The sequence below is a fragment of the Bos taurus genome, chromosome 17 (genome assembly GCF_002263795.3).
Source record: "Bos taurus isolate L1 Dominette 01449 registration number 42190680 breed Hereford chromosome 17, ARS-UCD2.0, whole genome shotgun sequence".
NCBI lineage: Eukaryota > Metazoa > Chordata > Mammalia > Artiodactyla > Bovidae > Bos > Bos taurus.
The window spans coordinates 4344543-4367716 of NC_037344.1; the positions used below are offsets into that span (position 1 = coordinate 4344543).

General features: G+C 43.0%; 1 protein-coding gene and 1 long non-coding RNA gene across 10 annotated transcripts in view; one reads left to right on the plus strand and one right to left on the minus strand.

The window, feature by feature from the left end:
• Positions 1–23174, minus strand: part of TRIM2 (tripartite motif containing 2) — a 127910-nt gene that overhangs the window by 35370 nt on the left and 69366 nt on the right. For all 9 annotated transcript variants that reach the window (XM_024977387.2, XM_059876112.1, XM_059876109.1 and 6 more), the window contains 4 exon segments: positions 18077–18314; positions 4842–4993; positions 3494–3674; positions 1692–2415 (listed from right to left, as the gene is read on the minus strand). In XM_024977387.2, coding sequence (XP_024833155.1) covers positions 1692–2415; positions 3494–3674; positions 4842–4993; positions 18077–18314 — 1295 coding nt within the window.
• On the plus strand, positions 1897–23114 carry LOC101907174 (uncharacterized). Its single transcript, XR_237996.4, has 4 exons — positions 1897–2028; positions 15800–16005; positions 17980–18193; positions 19715–23114. It is a non-coding gene; the product is annotated as an uncharacterized lncRNA (long non-coding RNA).

Consider the following 23174-nt stretch of genomic DNA (forward strand, 5'->3'; position numbering starts at 1 on the left):
GAGAAGGCAGCCTGCTTGCTATGTCACAGTCTTTACCAAGACTTATCCTAAAGAATAGTAAACATAATATAGAGTATTAAATAATAAAGAGGAATGAATAATAAGTGGAGCAGCTCTTGCCCAAGAATGTTCCAAGGAGCCTTATTTTCCCAAGATGTCCACAGGAGAAGTGCTATGGTCAGAAGAGCTTGGAAGTGCTGCCTATTATCCCTCCACTGCCTGTGAGACTTGCAGTGCACGTCAGCAGATTCTGAAGGTACTTCGGCCAAAAAAAAAAATCTGTTTCCCTCACTTAAGCTAAACTTTCCCCAATCTGTCTGAACCACAGAACTGTTTTTCTGCCTGTGTCAGTGGCCATAGCTTAAAGACCTTTTTAGAGATATTGCAGTGGAGGACCAAAGAGGCAGAAAGAGAAGCAAGTGGGAGCCACTTTTGGATACAGTAGCTAATGTACAGACTTTTTTTTTCTTAAGAATTATCAAATTGTGAGGACTTCCCTGGCTGTCCAATGCTTAAGACTCCATGCTATCAATGCAGGGGGCCTGGGTTCGATACCTGGTCAGCTAACTAGATCTCACATGCCACGTGGCATGCCACAAAATAAAAAAGAAAATTTTAATATATAATAAAAGAATTAGTAAAGTAGTGGTTGTTTACATTTAGTTTGTTTAGAAAATAAACAGCGTAAAAAAAAATTGGAGGCAATAAAGCTGACAAGGGAAGGACAATTTGCATTCCCAAATCTCTTGGCTCATCCTAAGCCTTCTTGCTTCCATCCCAACCCCATTCTATTCTCCAGGTTTCCACCCACCCTCTCCTCTTGAGGCTGCTCTCCAGCTACACGCAAATGGACATAACCACAGCTTGCAATGCACCATGCCCCTTGTCCCCAGGTCTTACAATGTGGAAGCAGTGACAAGCATCAGACCCTCTGCCCACAGTTACCTCCTGCGCTGGCACATTCCAGAGAAACCATGAAGTTATCTGATAGAAGCATGTCTCTGCCTTTGGATTAGGCAGAAGAACTCTAAAGACATTATTCCCATGGTGGGGGAAAGATTGCCAACATTTCCTTTAAAATGTGAAGATTATGTACACACTGTTATATTTAAAATGGATAACCAAAAAGGACCTACAGTATAGCAAAGGGAACTGTGTTCAGTATTATGTAACAAAAGAATCTGAAAAGAATAGATAGATACATGTATATATGTAACTGAATCACTTTTCTGTACACCCGAAACTAACATTGTTAATCACCTACATTCAAACATGAAATAAAAAGCTAAAAAAGAAAAAAAAAAAAAAACTGCTACCAAAAAAAAAGTCCAGATTATGAGTGCTGTATTTTTCTAACTCTCTTTTTGCTTATTTTCAGCTTCTGATTTTCCATAATAAATAGGAGCGCTGGCGTGGTGAAGGGGAGGAGAAGGAGGGGAAGAAAGAGGGAGGGGAGGGAGGAAGAGAGAGAAGGGAAGGAGGAGGGAAGAGGGAGCAGGAGAAGGAAGAGAAGGACACAAACATCCTCCGGAGAAGAAGCCTGCATGAGCTCACCTAATAAAATACACCAGTTTATCTCCCACACCATCAGCCCGAGCTGCGACCTGCCAAGTTGCAAGTCGACACTTCCCCAGTCCCGCCTTGAGCCAAGCAAAATCCCGCATGCGGCCGCATCGCCGCCCGCCCCTTACCCACTCGGAAGATCAGGTCGTCTTCGATGGGGTTCTCTTTTCGCTTCCCGGTGCTGTACATGCTGGCGGGCCTCTTGACAGCCTTCTGCTTCACATGGCCGCTGCCAGGGGACTTCACTCGCCGCTTCACGCCCTCGGTGGTGGGGGACACATCCGCCGAGCGGATCACCTTCAGCTTGAACGGGCTGCCGCGGATGTGCTGGTCGTAGAGCCGCAGCGACAGCGTGAAGTCGCCCTCCTTCTGCACGGTGTACAGGAACTCGTACGTGCCGTTCTTGTTGTCCAGGATCTCCCCATCGGCCACGCTGCCGTCGGGCGTGCTCAGCTCCGCCGTGAGGTAGGCGTTGCCCGTTTTGCACAGCTCGCCGTCTTTGTCCTTGGTTGTTATGGTAACAGACATGGGCTGCCCGATGATGGTCTGCCGCAGCCCCTCGCCCGTCGCCACCGTCTCGGAGGCGACGGCATTGGTGGTCAGAATCGTCCCGAGGTTGTGGATGGACTTCTTGAGCCCCTCGGTCTCCACGATGAAGTCCAGTTGGTCGTTTTCTCGCGGGTGCAGCGGGAAATCTTGGTCCGCCAGTTCATTGAGCTTCTCGCTCATTTGCTTCTTCACCAGCAGCACCTCCGTCTCCGTGCCGTGGTTCAGGGCCTGTGCCGTGAAGTTGCTGCAGCTCTTGATGCTCTCCTGCCCCTCGAGCAGGGTGTCCAGCTGTGACTGGAGGACCTGTGGGGAAAGCGAGCAGCTGAGCGCCGCCCACGGAGTGCCCCGGGGCGAGGTTCCGTTTAACCCAGTGAACCCGGCTGTAATGCTAAATCCTAAATTGCCTTCCCAGCCCCTTCTCTTTCCTGTCCTCCTCGCCTCATCTCTCCCACACACATATTTCTGGGATCATGTGTCTGGGGTGAGCTGAAACGTCACCCAGAGCGTGGCGACAGAGTGCTATGCCTGACATCTGAAGTATTCATTACTCAGTCTCTTTCCCTAATGTTCAAAGTTCTCCTGTCATCAGCTCAAGGAACAGAAACCAGACAAATGAAAGCGCCACATCTGAATATCAGAAGCTTTTATCCCTGGTTTTGTGATGGGACGTGCAGAGTTAAACAGAGGCTGCAGTCAGGGTTCACTCTGAAGTTGACTAACAGGTTGGTGTGGGTGAGAGAGTCATCAAGAGCCTATTAGACATTATAATTAAGGAAGGAAAACAATCCAGTTTAACCCTAAATCCTGAAAGTATTACTTTATATTCAACCTTGTCTTTTATGTAGTCAAGTTATAAAGTGGTACTTAAGGCCACAGAATCATAGTTTTGGTGAAAACAAGAAGGAAAACATAGCTGGAAACAGGAAAAAATATGCTGTTAAGTAAAAGCTGCTGCTGCTGCTGCTGCTGCTGCTGCTAAGTCGCTTCAGTCGTGTCCAACTCTGTGCGACCCCACAGACTGCAGCCCACCAGGCTCCCCCGTCCCTGGGATTCTCCAGGCAAGAACACTGAAGTGGGTTGCCATTTCCTTCTCCAATGCATGAAAGTGAAAAGGGAAAGTGAAGTCGCTCAGTTGTGTCCAACTCTTAGCAACCCCATGGACTGCAGCCCACCAGGCTCCTCCGTCCGTGGGATTTTCCAGGCAAGAGTACTGGAGTGGGGCGCCATTGCCCTCTCCAAGTAAAAGCTACTCTTTACCAACAACAGGGACACTTAAGAACCCATTTGAGTCCCCTTGCTGCTGGTGGAACAGTAAGCTGGCGTCAGGGAGGCCCAGGACCAAGCCTCCTATGGGATGTCCTAAGAATGGCTGGAGTCTTACTTTGTGTTTGAGGCCATAGTTGACTTCCAGCTCCATGAGCAGCACACTCTTGCGCACGTTTAAAGTCTTCTGGAGTTCATCAAAGGTAGAATGGATGTCATCCACAATACTGGCCTTCTGGTTGGTTAACTGATGGATGATTTCCGAGATGAACTGAAGAGCTGAATCTATTTCTGGGAGCCTGGAGGACAGTTGTCAGAGTTTGTTATTCTAGTAACATCCACAGGGAAATAGTAAAACAAAAACAAAACTATCCAAACACTATATTTTGTCAAGAAACATTTTCTATGCCTTGCATCATCTTTAAAAAGTAAAAACTGAAGAACAGAATCATAAGACATGCCATAATCACTGCCTTTGAGAAAAGAGATTTTGAAGATCCATGTCTTATTTCAATCTACCTCAGTCATTTATTTATAATAATTGATGGTACAAAACCTCAAAGCTCTCAGAACCCCTCGGCTTTTTCTCCCACTCTAAATCAGGCATACTCTACAGTGGACAAGCCCAAGGTCCCACTGTATAGCACAGACAGCTATATTCAAAATCCTATGGTACAGCAAAATGGAAAAGATTATTATGTATTACAGGATGTTTAACAGCATCCTTTCCTCTGCTCCTCCCTCACACACAGTTGTGACACCAAATTGTCTCCAGACATTGCCAGTGTCCCCTAGGGGATATCATGGCCCATGCCCAAGGACCACTGTTCTAAATAGACAGCTATATCTTTTTCCCCAATCACATGAAAAACTGACCCAAACTCAGAGTTTCCTGTGAACTTCTTGCAAGTTTCCAAATTCTTTCAATTAGTACAGAACAGCCACACTTTTCTCACTTCAACTATTGGTAAAGATTTATTTTCAGCTGGCTGTTTATTTCCTCCCTTTGATCTTTCTTATATCACACAGCTACCCTTGCCAAATAAAGAGCCTGGAGGCAAGGAAGCAGAAGGAAAACTGAGCAATCGCTGCTGAAGACCTTTTTGCTGGGCTCAAGCAGAGAGGAGCCAGTCACAGTTGGCATAATGGCCTGTAAGTGAGTCAAGAACAGTAGCTAAGAAAGGCTCTTCAGAAAGCCTGGTTTCAGGCACAAATTTCAGAGATCTGAGAGCATTTTCCTCGAGTATATTTTGTTCATTTAATCATACAAAGGTGCTTTACTTATAACAAGGGGACTGGAATTTTACCAAAGGGCAGGGGATCACCCTTATCGCTCACTAGTTTATGACCACAGAGCTGTGTTCAAAGGAGAATTTACTTAGGTGACATGAACCTTCTATCCCACTGGGACATGAAACCCGGAGGCCGCAGGCGGCCGGCCGTGCGCGCAGAGGGGGTGTGCACACCTTCTGTTGGCGGCGTCCAGCTGCACCTGGAGCGAAGCCTTGTGCTGCTCCACCACGTCCTTGAGGGGGACGGTGGGGTGCTCTGCGTGCTCCCCCTCTGTGCACTCCCGACACATGGCGGTCTCACAGGACTGGCAGTAGAAGTCCATCACCTGCGGGCGACACAAGAGCGGTTCCCGTTCTCCGCCACAGACTGAGCGCTGACCAGGCGCTGGGTCTTCCCCAGCATGTGCGCAGTAATTCCCACAGCCTCTCCAGGATCCAGCATCACAGGAGAAAAGGAAAGATAAACTTTTGTGTGCCAGGTCTCAAACAGAGGTGGATGGGATTCCAGAGCAGCTGCTACAGGCACAAACTCAGCTGTACTTGGCCACTGCCCCAAGGCAGAACAGCGCAATGCTGTGGTTCTCAGATATTTGAGTCTCAGGACTCCTTTGCACTCTTTATAAATGACTGAGAGCTCGAAATGCTTTTTGTTTATGTGAGTTATATCTACAGCTGCTTATATTAAAAGTGGAAACTGAGAAACATTCCAGATATTAATTCATCAAAAGCAAAACTAAGCCCCATTAAATGTGAATATAAATAATATGATTTATGAAAAGTATATTTTGCAAAACAGAAAATCCTGTGAGAAGAATGGCAGTGCTTTCCATATTTGAAAATCTCTTCAGGGTCTGGCTTCACAAAAGACAGCTGGATTCTCGTATCTGTTTGTGTTCAGTCTGTCCTGAAAGCACATGCCATACAACCTCTGGAAAATACCACTGTATACTCTTGAGAGATTGGGAGTGAAAAAGGTAAACAATGCTTAGTATTATCATACAGTTGTGATCTTGTGGATCCCCTGAAGTGGTCTGGGGACCCATGAGAGTTCCTGGATGGCACCTTGAGAACTGCTGCTGTTTGGGTAAGAGATGAGCAGGACAGAACACTTTCTGGCTCCATCACTTCCCATGACCTCACCGTGTCTCAATTTTCTCTCTGTCAAATGGAGACAATTGTGCAACCTACTAACCTATTTCACAGGGCTGCTATGAGGGTTCAGGGAGTAATTTGCACAAAGAACTCAGACGATGCCTGGCACTGACAAACAGTAAGTTCCTAAGCAGTAGCAGCAATGATAATGATGATGGTATCATTTGCTTACTTGAAAATAAAACCACTTTATCCTCATTAAAGATGAACTTTTGGTAATAATATAACATAAAGCCCAAAAGTTTCTTTGTGAAAGCATTCCCCTTATTCTCTCAAGCTGGAAATAACTTTTTCCAATATTGAATTCCCAAAGCACTTTGAAGGGGGGGATTTTTTTCTTGAAGTATAACACATATAAAAAAAAATGGCATAAATCCTAACACAGATTGATTGATTTTTTCATAAAGTGAATGCACGCACTAAAGCAATTTTATTCATATCCCTTTTATGAAATATTTATAAGATTTTAAGTTACTGAGCACTGAAACAACTCAGAGCCTAGGTAATTCCTTATACGTAGTAGCTATAATAATACTGCTGAATGTGTGAACTGTATGCTGTTTATAAGAGATTCACTTTCGGTTGAAGGTAAAAAGATGGAAAAAGATATTCCATGAAAATAGTAACCAAAAGAGAGCTGGAGCGGCTATTCTAATATTAGACAAAATGGACTGTAAGACAAAAGTTGTTATAACAGACAGGAAGAAAGAAAGAAAAGAAAGAAAGTGAAGTTGCTCAGTCATGTCCGACTCTTTGCGACCCCATGGACACCAGGCTCCTCCGTCCATGGGATTTTCTAGTCAAGAGTACTGGACTGGGTTGCCATTTCCTTCTCCAGGGGTATAACAGACAGAAAAGGACCATCAACTATACTTCAGTTAATAATGACAAAATGGTCAATCTGTCAAGAAGAGATGACAATTATTAACAAAACAAAACTGATAGAACTGAAGGGGGAAACGGACAGTTCAATAATAATGGCTGAAGATTTCAATATTGAACTTTCAGTAATGATAGAACTATTAGATGGAAGATCAGTAAAGAAATAGAGAATTTGAAAAACATTATAAGCCAACTTGATCTAACATCTACATATAGAACATTCTGTTCAATAACAATGCATTTTTGCCATGTACACATGGAACATTTTCCACAATAAACCATATACAAAAGTCTCAATAAATTTAAAATGATTGAAATCATATAAAGTATCTTCTCTGGCTATAATGGAATGAAATTAGAAATCAGTAACAGAAGGAAATCTGGAAAATTAACAAATACGTGGAAATTAAATAACATACACTTAAATAATGAGTCAAAGAAAAATTACAAAGGAAATTAAAAAATAGCTTGAGATTTTTTTATTTAAAAATAACAACATGCCAAAATTTGAGAGACAGTACTCAGAGCAAATTTTATAGCGGTAAATGTCTACAATGAAAAAGAAGATCTCAAATCAATAAACCTAAGCTTCCACCTGAAGGAACTAGAAAAAGAAGAACTAAACCCAAAGCAAGCAGAAGAAAGGAAACAAAGATCAGAGTGGAGAATAGAAAACGAATCGCAAAATCAATGAAACCAAAAGTTGGTTCTTTGTAAAGATCAACAAAATTGACATAATACTATGGACTGCTGTATGTAGGTCAACAGATTAAATAACCTAGATAAAATGGATAAATTCCTAGAAACACAGAATCTACTAAAACTAACTCCAAGAAGAAACAGAACATGTGAATAGACCTATAGTAAGTAAAGAGACGAATCAATATTCAAAAAACCTCCAACAAAGAAAAGTCCGGGCCAAGATGGCTTCACTGGTGATTTCTACCAGACATTTAAGAATAATTAACACCAATCCTCAAAGTCTTCAAAGGGAACATTCATTCATTCTAATAGGCCGGTAATATACTGACATCAAAGCCAAAAACATCATGGAAAAAGAAAATTATAGATTAATATTGCCTATGAATATAGGTGTAAAAATCCTTTACAAAATACTAGTAAACTTAATCCAGCTGCATATTAAAAGGACTAAACACATGACCAAGTAGAATTTATTTCAGAAATGCAAGGGTGATCCACATACAGTAATCAATATATGTAATACACCATGGTAATAGGATGAAGGGAAGAAAACCCATATGATTATATTAGCAAATGCAAAAAAAAAGTATTGACAATACCAACATCCTTTCATGATAAAAAAAAAACACACTTATCAAATTAGAAGGAAAATTCCTCAACTTGCAAACAGCAATTTACAAAAACCCACAGCTTCTTTAATGGTAATTCCCTAAGATCAGAAATAAGAAAAGGATGTCCACATTTGCCACTTCTTTTTTTTCTCATTTCTGTCACTTCTATAACAATGTACTGGAAATTTTAACCGGAGCATATAGGCAAGAAAAATAAATAAAATGCATCCAATTGGAAAAGAAGTAAAAATTCCTCTTTTCAGAGATGACTTATATATGGAAAATCCCCAAGAATACACACATGCACACACATACATACAATATTAGATCTAACAAATTTATTCAGTAAAGTTTTAGGATACAAGATCAAACAAACAAAAAACAGTTGTATTTCTATCCACTAACAATGAAAAATCAAAAAATGAATTTAAGAAAATTCCATTATAATAGCATCCAAAAGAATATAAAATATTTAAAGAATAAATTTACCTAAGAAAATGTTAAGACTAATACACTGAGAACTACAGAATATTGTTGGAAAAAATTAAAGAATAATGGAAATAAATGGAAAGATAACTTATGCTTATGCCTTGGAAGACTTAATATTGTTAAGAGCACAGTATTCCCCAAACTGATCTACAAATTCAATGAAACAGCTATCAAAATTCTAACTTCTTTTTTCACAAAAGTGAACAAGCTGTTCCTAAACTAACAGAGAACTGCACTGGGACCCTGAATAGCCAAAACAATCTTAAAAAAGAGTTTGAAGAGCAAAATTGGAAGGCTCATATTTCTAAATTTTGAAACTATGAAGCTAACGTAATTAAAATTGTGTGTTACCAGCATAAAAACAGGCATATAGATCAATGGAATAGATTTGAGAGTTCACAAGTAAAACAATACATTTATGGTCAATTGATTCTTGACAAGGATGCCAAGACCACTCAATGAGGGAAACAGTTTTTTCAAGAAATAATGTCAAAGCCACTGGGTATCTACATGTAAAAGAATGAAGCTGAAACCTTACTTCACTGCATATATAAAAATTAACTCAAAATAGATTAACAACCTAAATGTAAGGACTAAAACTATAAAAATCCTGGGAAAAAACCCATGGGGTTAAATCTTCATGACCTTGGACTTGGCAACAGATTCCTGGATATGAAACAAAAGCACAAGCCAAAATAAAAAAGATAAGTTGGACTTCATCAAATTAAAAATTTGTGTATCAAAGGGCAGTAACAGAAACATAAAAGGAACGGGGAAAATATTTCTTAGTTATACATCTGATAAGGATGCAGTATCCAGAACATATTAAAAAAACCCTGTAACTCAAGAACCCAATTCAAAAATTGTCAAAGGAATTAAATAGACTTTTCTTCAAAGAGGCTAAATGAAAGGCCAATTTTCACAGGAGAATACTTTCAACATCATTAGTCACTAAAAAATTGCAAATCAAAACCACAATGAGACATCACAGCACCTAGGAGGGCTAGACTCAAAAAATCAGATAATAACAAGTGTTGGTAAGAATATGGAAAATCAGAACTCTCATGCTTTGCTGTTGTTCAACTCTACCATATGACCCAGCAACCCATACGTGAATGTTTACAGCAGCTTTATTCATAACAGCTCAAAGTGGAAAGTGGAAACAACCCAAATATCCATCAACTCATGAACGGATAAATGAATTGTGGTAAATTATTTAGCCATAAAGAAACGAATGATGTTCTAATATTCACTACAATATAGATGAACCTTGAAAACCTTATGCTAAATGACAGAAGCGGGACTCAAAAGGCCACATATTGCAGGACTGCATTTATATCAAATGTCCATAATAGATCCTTAGAGACAGAAAGCAGGTGACAGGTGCCAAGGGTTGGGGTGGGGGGAGGGGATGAAGAATGACTGCTTAACAGGTACACAGTTTCTTTGGAGGATATAATGAAAAACGTCTGGAATTAGATAGTAGTGATGTTTACACAACCTTTTTAATATACTAAGAAGGACTTCAGTGGCGGTTCAGTGGTAGAGAATCCAGCTGCCAATGCAGATGTGGGTTTGATCCCTGGGCTGTGGGTTTGATCCCACGTGCTGTGGGTCAGCTGAGCCCACACGCTGCAGTTACTGCTCCACAAGAGAACCCACCGCAATGAGAAGCCCACACACCACAATGAAGAGGAGCCCCTGCTCGCCACAACAAAGACCCAGTGCAGCCAAAATAAAAAGTGATGAAAACAGGGACTTCACTGGCAGTACAACGGTCAACTCTCCCAATGCAGAGGGTACAGGTCAGGGATTTAAGATTCCACATGCCTCTTGGCCAAAAAGACAAAACATAAAACACAGTATTATAATAAATTCAGTAAAGACTTTTTAAAAAGATCCACATCAAGTAAAAATCTAAAAAACTAATAAAGTAGTTAGAAAGCTGAATTTTATGTTGAGTGATTTTTACCTCAATTTAAAAAAATTCTATCTTTGAAAAGACAGCAGCAGACCTGTGTAACTGTCCCTGGTACCGAGTCCTAGTTGTTTCCTGGGAAGCAAAGGCCCTGAAATCATTTTGAAACATCAACAACTAGTTATTCTCTAACGCTTGTCCTTGGTTCTGACAGCTTTGACTCAAGCTGAGACCTCACTGTAGGAGTGAGCAACCCAGCGGAGCTTGTCCATCTTGGGTGAGATTACTCTGGTGCTCCCAGTGCTGGGTGGCCTGGATGAGCTTGTGGCTGTTGACAGGTAGTCAAGTTTGGGTTCATTAGAAGAGAGGATGGCAGGACTATATGCATAATAGCGAGCTATAAAGGATGGTCAGGGCCTTGCAGCCAATCCAGAGGCTTTTGGAAGTGGGGGCTGATTCTTGGCAAGGAATTCTTCATGAGGATCTCTCCTTCACACCTCTTAACGTCCTCCTTAGTAAGGCACCGAAGCCAGCAACAACAGGGCTTAAGGATTATTTGTGCTTTGGGACTTTAAGGCATGAGCTCAAATGTCTGGTTTAAGTGCAAAGAACCTCTTAAATCACTGACCATTATTCCCATTTTTCTTTGTATCTGAACAATGCAGCAGTGGCAGTTTAATTAGAAGACAGTGTCACAGCACTTAAAGTAAATGACAGGCTTTCATCCACATGTGCTAACCGGCACCAGGCAGTTTATGACGGCAACATCCTGCTTCATTGTTAATTACCCGATTTTATTAACCTTCAGACGCTTGAATTGTTTTTAAAGATTTACCCATGGCAATTAACCGCAGCCAATTATCTGTAATATTGCATGTATTTGGCTTGAATATGTAATGAGGACCCCTGTTTCAAAGCAGCGGCAGTGAACTCCTAGGATCCATGATGGAACAACAGAATGATTAAAGAAGCGCAGTTCATTTTCCAAGGCCTCTTGCTGGTTTACACATCTTACGATTCCAAAGAATCATAATGACTCAGCATAGAGAAAGTGCTCAAAACACCTCCAGGAGGATCTGACTCTTTAGAGTTAATTTTCAATGTGATGTGATGTGATATTTTTGGTAGAGAAACAAGGGAAAGTTTCACCCAAAGGCTGCTTTACCTTTGCTGGAATTAGCATCTTTGAGAGTGTTTCTGCTTAGCAGCCTGTGACATCCAAGGGTCTCTATTGCTTAGGCATGATCAGAAAACAATCTCGAAGAATTATTTGTGACAGTTAACATTTATTTCCTCCTACGATTATCAACTGTTCATATCTCTTCTGCCTTTCTTAAAGTTCTGTGCTCATTTTCTTTTGTGATACTCATATTTTTCTTAATAAGTGCTCTTACATGGTAAAAGTTTGCTGGGGTATTTAAATAAGAATTGTACAGCTACTTTCATAAACTTAGTGACTCAAAGTTTTCTTATGTCTTCACTAGATTTTGGTGTCAAGAGTTATGAGTATATCATAGGTGAATTTGGGAGCTCCCTACCTTTTTTATGGTTCAGAAGTATACATACTACGAATCAGAATCATGTCTGTTTTATACAAGTTTGAAGGCATTCAGTGTTTGTTTGTTTGTTTTTTAATATTTTTACTTACTTGGCTGCACTGAGTCTTAGTTGTTCCTATGGGATCTAGTTCCCCCATCAGGGATTGGATCTGCCCCACCCCAACTCCCGCACTGCCCCCCACCCCGCCTGGGAGGGCAGAGTCCCAGCCTCTGGACCACCAGGGAAGTCCCCAAAGCATTCAGTTTTAAATTAACTTTCACCGGTTTCTTTTTTTTTTTTTTGAAGTTTTAAGTCACCTTGGGTTTTTTTGATCATTTTTAGTTTCCTAGGTAATGATCTATTTCATTCAGGCTTTCAATATCTTAGTCTTTAGCAGAGAATTGACTTGCTAATTTTAAAATCTTTTAATCTCTTTATTAGTCTCAATTAATTTATATTTACCATTTGGTGCTCTATCAAATTATTTAATTAATAAAAAAGAGTTCAGCTCTTGGATTTATTCATCAACACAATTGTTTCAGGATTTTCAAACTCTCCAAGGTTGTCTTTTTTATTTTCGTTTATTTTGTGTTCCATATATTTATTTTATTGTTCTTTCCCTAACTTCTTGAAATGGAATATTTTTAAATAAAAGAAAATACTTAAACCTATAAAATTTTCTGAGTATAGATATGACTTTATATTATACATTTAATAAAGTTTCCACTTTCAATATTTTGTAAATAATCTAATTTTTCTATTTTCTTTGGTTAAATAATTATAAGCTTTTAAAAAAGATTTGAAGTCTATATCATGTTGCTAATGTAATTTTAGTTCATTGTGGTGTGGGAACTTGGTCTATACAAGAGAAAATAATTTTTTTTAAGTGACTTATATGATCAATTTGAATTGCTCAAATTCTCACCATCTTAATAGCTTAATAGTTCAACACATTTTAGTATATGCCTTTTTATTTGTGGGGGGTTAGATTCTAAAGGGGCTTCCCAGGTAGCGCCAAAGGTAAAGAACCCATCTGCCAATGCAGGAGACAAAAAGATGTGGGTTTGATCCCTGGGTATGGGAGATCCCTTGGAGTAGGAAATGGCAACCCACTCCAATATTCTTGCCTATAAAGTTCCATGGACGGAGGAGCATGGTGGGCTACAGTCCATGAGGACTCAAAGAGTCAGACACGACTGAGCACAAACACACGCAGAGATGATCAAATAAAAGACTACTCTTTTCTCCGAAATTCATCCTTCATTCTCCAAATCCACTAATGCCCTTCTTGTTCTGTTATCATCTCTCATTTGGACAACTCAGTGCCAAACAGAACTGGTGTTGCAGCCTCCAATCTCTGCTGCTGTGTTCCTCCACAATGCCACATACCCATCTCCTGTTTAAAAGGTTTGAATGCTTCCTCACTGCCCATGGAGTGTAGGCCAGACCTTTCCTTGATGACACCCCCAGCCCATCACAATTTCTCTCCAGGCTCAGCCCTGTATTCTGTGGCCCACCAGTGTTCCACCTCACGGGCGCATCGCCATGCTCCAGTTGTGCTGCGCTGGGAGCTCGTTCCTGAATTCCACGACACACCTGGCGTTCCTTAGTGATGTAATCTTTTTAGCTACCATTATTTATCATTCCACACGGTTGTCTTTTATACCCCATTTTGGACCCAGGTCTACAGCAGTCTCCTAATGTTTCTAAAATGGTGCTTCTCTATCAAGTCAGATCTGCAGAAAGTTCCTTGCCTGGACTACACTTTAAGGAAATTCTTGTATGTGATAGAGACACCTTCTCAGACTAGTATTTAGAATGTGGGCCCCAGGAGGAGACAGCCTTAGCATTTACTAAGAGCTGTGGTTATAAGAAGGCACCCTTCAAGTTCCCTTGACAAAACTTACATGGTAATGCTCCCCTGGAGTACAGTGCACAGAAAACCTATAGTTATTGAGAGCATGGTATGGTTGCCATTTCTTTCTCCAGGGGATCTTCCCTGACCCAGGGATCAAACCCGGGTCTCCTGCACTGCAGGCAGATTCTTAACCAACCGAGCTACAAAGGAAGCCCATGCTTTCAATTAGATAATTAAAAATGTAACACACAATGTCTCTCTTGTTTTGGCTACCAAAAAACTCAGGATGCTATTTCCTCTCGTCTAGCATTTATGATGTGTCAACTAGCTGTGTGACTTAAACTGGTCAATTCTCAGTTTCTTTATCTATAAAATGAAAGTAACCAATACCTACTTTACACAAAGAAATGTGTGAGAAACCAAGCATGGTGTCTGGTCACTTGTTCAAAAATATGTACTCTTGGCTTCTGAGAAACTGAACACTACAATGCACAGTGGTTGGACCATGTAAAAACAGAATTCTGACCACAATCTGCCCAGGAAACCAACCCCTGCATCTCCAAGGAAACAACCCACACCAACCAGTATCCTCAAGGAAACACCTCAGACCAACCCCTGTATCCACAAGGAAACAATCCACACCAACCCCTGTATCCTCAAGGAAACAACCCACACCAAGCCCTGTATCCTCAAGGAAACACCTCAAACCAACCCCTGTATCCACAAGGAAACAATCCACACCAACCCCTGTATCCTCAAGGAAACACCTCAGACCAACCCCTGTATCCTCAAGGAAACAACCCACACCAAGCCCTGTATCCTCAAGGAAACACCTCAAACCAACCCCTGTATCCACAAGGAAACAATCCACACCAACCCCTGTATCCTCAAGGAAACACCTCAGACCAACCCCTGTATCCTCAAGGAAACAACCCACACCAACCCCTGTATCCTCAAGGAAACAACCCACACCAAGCCCTGTATCCTCAAGGAAACACCTCAAACCAACCCCTGTATCCACAAGGAAACAACCCACACCAACCCCTGTATCCTCAAGGAAACACCTCAGACCAACCCCCGTATCCACAAGGAAACAACCCACACCAACCCCTGTATCCACAGAGAAACAACCCACACCAGCCCTGTATCCTCAAGGAAACAACCCATACCAACCCTTGTATCCACAGGGAAACAACCCACACCAACCCCTGTATCCACAGGGAGACAACCACACCAACCCCTGTATCCTCAAGGAAACAACCCACACCAACCTCTGTATCCTCAAGGAAACAACCCACACCAACACCTGTATCCTCAAGGAAACAACCCACACCAACCCCTGTATCCACAAGGAAACAACCCACACCAACCCCTGTATCCACAAGGAAACAACCCACCAACCCTTATCACAAAACCCACCACCCTGTATCCACAAGGAAACAACCCACACCAATCCCTGTATCCTCAAGGAAACAACCCACACCAACCTCTGTATCCTCAAGGAAACAACCCACACCAACCTCTGTATCCTCAAGGAAACAACCCACACCAACCTCTGTATCCTCAAGGAAACAACCCACACCAACCCCTGTATCCTCAAGGAAACACCTCAAACCAACCCCTGTATCCACAAGGAAACAACCCACACCAACCCCTGTATCCTCAAAGGAACACCTCAGACCAACCCCTGTATCCACAAGAAAACAACCCACACCAACCCCTGTATCCACAGAGAAACAACCCACACCAGCCCTGTATCCTCAAGGAAACAACCCACACCAACCCTTGTATCCACAGGGAAACAACCCACACCAAACCTTGTATCCTCAAGAAAACAACCCAGGAAGCCAGGCTTCCATAAGTCACACTGCTTCTCTGGCAATAATCCCAAAAGCTAAATGATAACTTCTGCAACAACTGGCCCCTGAAGGCTAAGAGATATAACTGACATCTTTAATTTTTGTCTCTGCCTTCAACTTAGGACCAAGCTGAGAAAGTCAGATCTGCACCGGAGCAGTCACATAGAGTGCCCCCTTCTCATTAGTCCTCCTGCCTCCCCAGCTAGCCACTCCCCATCAGGGCACACCTGAAGCCTCCTCCTTTTTCCAGAGAGAGCTTCCCCACTCGTCTGCCTGACTCTGACAGAACACACGTGATGGTCCTGCTCTTTGTTTCAGCAAGTGCTGAGTAAGTAGCCTTTGCTTTGTCTCATCTGCCTGGCCTCTTTCTATACGTACACTTTCACGTGTAAGGCGCTGTGCTTACTGCCACCGGTATGATGAACAACACAGCCTCTCCCCCTGGGAGCTCACTCTCGAAGGAGAGCCAGCAAATACACAGATGGAGGCAGGCAGAACACTGAATGTCATGAAGGAAACCAAGACGGTGGTGAGCAGCGGGTAGCTGGGAGTCAGAGGTGGTCTGCCTCAGATGGTGGGCTAGACAGGACTGCTCTGTGGCGGAGAGCTGTGAGCTGGGGCACAGAGGGTGAGAATAAGCTGGCCACACAGACGGGGCAAAGAGCATTCCAGGCGTAAAGAACCAGAGAACAGTAAGGGCCCAAGGTGGGAAACCACTCGGCAGGTTCTAGGAGGCCAGTGAGACTGAGGCAAGGCGGGAAGAGAGTAAACGAACAATTATTAGCTATGGCTCATAGTTGTTGCTTTGCTAACAACCTCTGTTGCCTCAGTTCAGCTTGAAACACTCTGAAGACAACTTATCCATCTATCTATTCATGCGTTTGGCTGCCCCAGGGCTTTGCTGCGGCACTTGGGAGCGCCATCTCTGTTGCAGCGTGTGCAATCTCGTTTTTCAGCTGTAGCATGTGCCCTCGGCACTGGGCGCTCAGTCTTAGTCGTTTGACCGCCATGGAAGTCCCAGTTTCACACACTTTTGAAGTGGTCACTATGTTTTTGAAAAGTGAAGTAAGTCATTGTGTATGTGTGTTAGCTGCTCAGTGGTGTCTCTGACTCTTTGTGACCCCATGGACTGTAGCCTGCCAGACTCCTCTGGCCGTGCAACTTTCCAGGCCAGAATACTGGAGTGGGTTGCCATTCCCTTCTCCAGGGGATCTTCCCAACCCAGGGATTGAATCCACATCTGCTACATCTTTACCCTTTACTGTCTGAGTCACCAGGAAGCCATTATTAATTAGAAACAATTTCAATAGCTAATATTTATCGAGAGCTTACTGTCTATTTTCTAGGACTTAAATATTTAATTCTCTACTTAATCCTGTATGGTAGACTACTATTACTTTCTTTCTACCGATGAGGAAGTGGAACAGAGAGTTTAGTAAATCTGTCAAAGCTTTGCCAAATCCGACATAGGAAATGAGTTGCAGAGCAGGATTTGAATCAGCTGGCCGTCAGCTGCTGTGCAGTGCTGCCTCTTCAGGCTACACAGCTCCTGTGAGTCCTCTTTTGATGAACACACAGGTCCTCCTGAATATGTAACAGTTACTATGCTTGCTGATGGCAGGACACAGTCTGGACTCCAGTCTATAATCTCTTATCAGGGATTCACATAACTTCAGATTATTTATGATTAAGTAACAGGATCTATGGAGAAGGCGATGGCACCCCACTCCAGTACTCTTGCCTGGAAAATCCCATGGAAGGAGGAGCCTGGTAGGCTGCAGTCCATGGGGTCGATAAGAGTCAGACACGACTGAGTAACTTCACTTTCACTTTTCACTTTCATGCATTGGAGAAGGAAATGGCAACCCAGTCCAGGGTTCTTGCCTGGAGAATCCCAGGGACGGGGGAGCCTGGTGGGCTGCCATCTATGGGTCGCACAGAGTTGGACACGACTGAAGCGACTTAGCAGCAGCAGCAGCAACAGGATCTAATGGAGCATGAGAAAAATTTCCCTCACAAGAAAAATAAAACACTGTAACATTCTAATAATCATTCTCAGTTTGCAGAACGTATCTACTATTTAATCTCTATCCATAATTTATAACACAGATGTTTCTATGGGTCAAACTATGCCCAGCTGGCAAATAGTTGTGAGTTTGCCCTCCTGGGGAAACACCAGCAATTAGTGCAAAGTGAACACAATGAAAATTGATTTTATTATTCACATAAATTTGGTCAGAGAAAGGAAGCAGGCAAAATAATCTGAGGATGGTAAAGGCATTGTTAACCACTCCTTTTCCAGGTGGAGTCCTGTTTCAGAGTTGATGCCCTCTGATTGCCCCAAGCCTCCCCCGTCAAGCAGCCCCTCAGTCAGGATTGACCCGCAGGGCCTCACTTACATTCCCATCGTGGTTTGGGCATGACAGAGGCTTCCCTGCAGCCACGGCGGTGACGGTCTCCAGAATGGAGGACTCCTCAGCGCTGCTGCCTGGAGATCGCTGCAGCACATCCATCAGGTTTGTGATGAAGAAGTTGTTCTGGAGCGCGGCCACCCCCTTCTCGGGCAGGATGGAGGTCTGGCGGCACACCGGGCAGGAGAGGGTTAAGCTGTGGGCGGGAATGTAGTTCTGCAGGCACCTGTCCAGGGCAGAAGCGGGGCTGTCAGCATGGTAGGGCTCCTGCGGTAGGCACAAAGCTGCTCTGCATAAACTTTCGTTGTGGTCTCCTTCACTAGAAAAAGTGCATTTCTGAAGTCAACAGGTCACATTACATTGGACTGGTCAGCCATCTGGACAAGTGATGCTCAAGGAAAATCTCATTGATTCCAGTACTCTTGCCTGGGAAATCCCATAGACAGAGGAGCCTGGTAGGCTACAGTCCAAGGGGTCACAAAGAGTCGGACATGACTGAGCAACTTCAGTTTAGTTTAGTTTGGTACTGTTTCCAAGAGCTTTGCCACACAAGCAAAGTATGGTCCATGCTGAGCATCACTGGCCTCACCAGGGAGCTTGGAAAAAATGCAGACTCCAACTCACAGGGCCCACTCCAGGTCTGATGAATCAGACTCCCAGGCAATCTGTATGCCCATTTGAGGTTAAGAACATTGGCCTAGAGTGGCTGGTATGGCATTCACGAATTTGTGGAATTTTACACAAATTGGGGGAAACATGTCACTTTTTGTTCTTGTTAGCATTGACACTCTGTACACACAAGATCATAAGCAGACTTCAGATATTAAAAACACATCGAAGTGGAAACGCTTTGTTTGAAATGGGGATGGGACATACCATCTCTTCTTACCTCTCTTTAAGAGCCATGAATTTCATTCACTTAATCAGCAAAGAAAGAAAGAGAGAGAGCGCCAAGTCGTGTCCAACTCTTGTGATCCCATGAACCTGCCAGGAGTCCGCCAGGCTCCTCCGTCCATGGGATTCTCCAGGCAAGAATACTGGAGTGGGTTGCCATTCCCTTCTCCAGGGGAACTTCCCCACCCAGGAATGAAACCAGGTCTCCCGCAATGCAGGCAGAAGCTTTACTGACTGAGCTACGCCACATTAATAATGATGGACCCACACACTTGTCACTAAATATAAAGTACAGTGGGCCCTTGCACAATGTGGAGTTAGGGGAGCTGACCCCCGGTGCAGTGGAAAATCCAAAAATCCACCCATGACTCAGAGCCAGCCCTTCAATTAGCCAGTTCCTACACATCCAGGGTTTACACCTACAGATTCAACCATCTGCAGATCTTGTCATTCTGTAGTATTAACTACTGAAAACAATATGCAAATGATAAACTCATGCGGTTCATGTGTTTGAGGGTCAACTATACTTCCAGTGATCCTGGGATCACTTTTAAATGTATGAAGAAACACAGGCAGAGAGAGGGTAGGCTACTTGCCCAAGGGACTTAGATGTCCAAACCCAGGCGATCTGGCCCCAGAATCTAAGCTTGCCATAACTACAATGTTTCCCAGCTTCTATGACAAACAGAATTTGAAAACCTCTTATTTCTCCCCATTTCTCTTATTTTGCAGATGGGAAAACTGACATCAAGGAGGTTAACTGACTTTCCCAATTTCACACAGGGATTCCCAGGAGACCCAAATAATAAAGAACCTGCCTGCCAATAAGACATAAGGATGTGGCTTTGATCCCTGGATTGGGAAGATCCCCTGGAGGAGGAAACGACAACCCACTCCAGTATTCTTGGCTGGAGAATCCCATGGACTCAAGAGCCTGGAGACCTACAGTCTGTGAGGTTGCACAGTCGGATACGACTGAAGTGACTCAGCACGCACGCACACATGTCACACAAGTAGAGAGCACTGAATCAGTATCAGGGATGAAATAACTTCTGCTGAGGTCACCAGCAACATTGAAATCTAACACACATTTTTCAATGCTGTCATTCATCAAGCTTGTCCACTCCCCCGCTCCCCACTCCTTTTTTATCTTTCCTTGCCTTATGATACCACACTCACCTGGCTCTCCTTCTGCCTGCTCTCTCTCTCCTACTGAAAGTCAGTATACTCTGGACTTCATCAAGGCTTATCATAAGCCCTCTTCTCTCCCTGGGGTATTACACTACATAACAATAAGCGTAACGCTCTCATATGTACGTTTCCTCCCATGGATGCCTCCTCTGAGCCCCATACCTGTACACCAACTGCTCTCTTGCATCTCTTCTTAGAGATCTCACAGGTCCTAAAACTCCACCTGTCCAAAACCAACCCCATGATCTTCCCACACTCTTTGTCCTCCTTCTTAGCAGTAAACTGCATCTCCATCCTTTCGTCTAAGCAAACCCAAACCAGGAGTGGTTCTTAAAACAGTAAGAATTCCCTTACTGGTCTTCAATGTTCATATCCAACCCATCACCGAAGCCCGAAAGTGTCTTTCCAGGCTGCCCAGGTCTCCTCATCTGTATCACACCACTCTTGCTTAGGTTTCTGCAGTCACCCTACCCCTGGTATACTGTCATCTACCTTGTATCCCCCTCATCGTTCTCCATATTCTAACCAGAGTGGGCTTCCCCAAATGTAAAGTTTAATCTCCTCCCCTCATATCTAAGATGAAAGCCTTCGGTGGCTTCCACCGTTCTTACAGCCAAGACAAGAATCCACACGTGAGGATGTGGGTTGCGCACCTATCTGATCTGGCATCTGCATTTTCTGTCTTCCTCTAATTTGCTGCACATCTGTCACCCGAGGCTTATTTAAGTTCTTCCAAAGGTGTCATGGTCCGTCTCACTCTACACCTCTGCAACATACCTGAAATTCTTTTCTTCTGCTTACTCTGCTTTGCTAAACTAATTTTTCTTCATCCTTGGGATTTCTGCCTAATCATCGCTTCTACAGGGAAGCCTTCTGCATTAGAGCCACATTTCCTATTATACGGTTGCCTGTGTACTTCAGGTATGTGGCCGTTGTGACTGGTTTAATTTCCTATTAATCTGAGTGAATAGGTGGCTAATGACTGGCTGCTTCTCTTGGCTGGAAGCTTCATAAAGCCAGGGACTGTGTCTGCATCCTCCAAGCCCCACTGATGGCATTCTGGAAGAAATGAGAGTAAGAGAGTGGCTGTCCACCGAGCAGCCAGTGTTTGCGCCCAGCAAGAGGTGGAGACAATGGTCCTGCGTCTTCCTGTCCTCTGGCAGTGAGACAAGCCGTGAATTTGTCTCTACGTAAAATGTTCTCATTAAGGAAAGTTGCCAACACCTTGCAAAGGAAATCAGTTCAGTGCACATGATGCTCGAACAACTTTCACGTGGCATTCCCTAGGGACTCGCTTTGCTGGCTCTTGAAAACCTCCAGCAGTAGCTATTGGATGTGGCGTGGAAGTGGCCTGGGCTAGACCTAAGAGACAGCGCAAGAGGGACAGCCAGGGCAGTCTGGAAATGCTGCTTCTCACCAGTCAGAGCAAGGGAATGGGAACCAGACACCAGCCTGAGCAGGTACCAAACCCCGGCGGCTCTGCCAGGCTCAAGCCAAGTGACTCTCAGCAGTGAGCGTAAGAGTGCCCAGCTGTCCTGATTCCTGAATATCACATATGACCTTCCCATGTGAGTCCAGGGGCATGTCACAGTTAGCTGGTAGTCATGTTTCAGCCATGTCCACTGAGTCAGGGAGAAAAACCACTCTCCTTGTTGCCATTTTGGAATATGAATTACAAAGTACTCAGTACTTGTAATTATGTTCATAATTATAAAATTATGAATAAAGTACAAAGTATCAGTGCCCTATATACCACCGCTTAAAACAAACAAAAAACTGTACATGCACTTGTGTGCATGCATGCACACGCACACACACACAAAACAACCCAAAACAAAGAGAGCAAAACAGAACACCACAACCACCAGTAACAAATCCACTTTCTCATCCATCCGTCACCACCAAGGGTGTGGCTATCCTATTCTAATTGAGACTTTCCAAAGGAAATCAACTCAAAGCATGTTCAGGGAGACAACAAGTGTACATTAAACTGGATGGCAAATGTAATTAGCATTGATTTGAAGTCACTGAAAACACCAATTTTCTGTTCTACCATAGGAGGTAGAAAATTTTAATTATGTGTATTAAATAATAAAATGCTATATTTGCTGTATTACTAAATGCTATAACACATAATTAACATTTGTTAAGAAAAATATGCCAACTTACTAGGGAAATACTAAAATTAGATCACAGATAAACTAATTACTAACAATATTTTTTATGCCTAATTGCTGGTGGGGTAAGCTGAACATGAAGGTAAAAATATATTGTGAAAACTGGTTAACTCAGTGGAAAAAACTATTCAAGAACGAATACTCAGGTAATTTACAGTTATTTCACACATACACACACACACACACCCATACACACACATATAGATTTTTCTTCATCTGAAATATCATCATGTTCAAATATACCATTACTATGTGTCTTCTGAAGTATGTCTGGAAGAAAACTCCCTCCTTTCAACTAACCCCTCATATACGCATGTATATTATCTGATTTGTTATGCTGGAGAAAATGATACATATTTAATTATGTAAATATAAACTCTTCACTCAGTTGTGTCTGACTCTTTGCAACCCCCATGGACTGTAGCCCACCAGGCTCCTCTGTCCATGGAATTCTCCGGCAAGAATACTGGAGACCGTTGCCATTCCCTCCTCTAGGGGATCTTCCCAACTAAGGGATCAAACCCAGGTTTCCCCTGAACTATGGGCAGATTCTTTACCATCTGAGCACCTGGGAAGACTTTTAATTGGCCCTCATCAAAGACTCTCTATGAGGGCAAAAATGGTTTCACAAAGAACAAAGGGAGAAGTTTAAAAACCTGAATCTTAAAATATGTAAAGCTCCATCTCCTGTGGAAATACATCAGTAGCTACTGGATTGCTTCCGCCCACTTGTAGTTCCTTGAAAGTAAATTCTTTGCAACTCATGATTACGTTTCTAGATGTCTATCAGAAGCACAAAAGACTTTCATCTCCCATAGGTAACT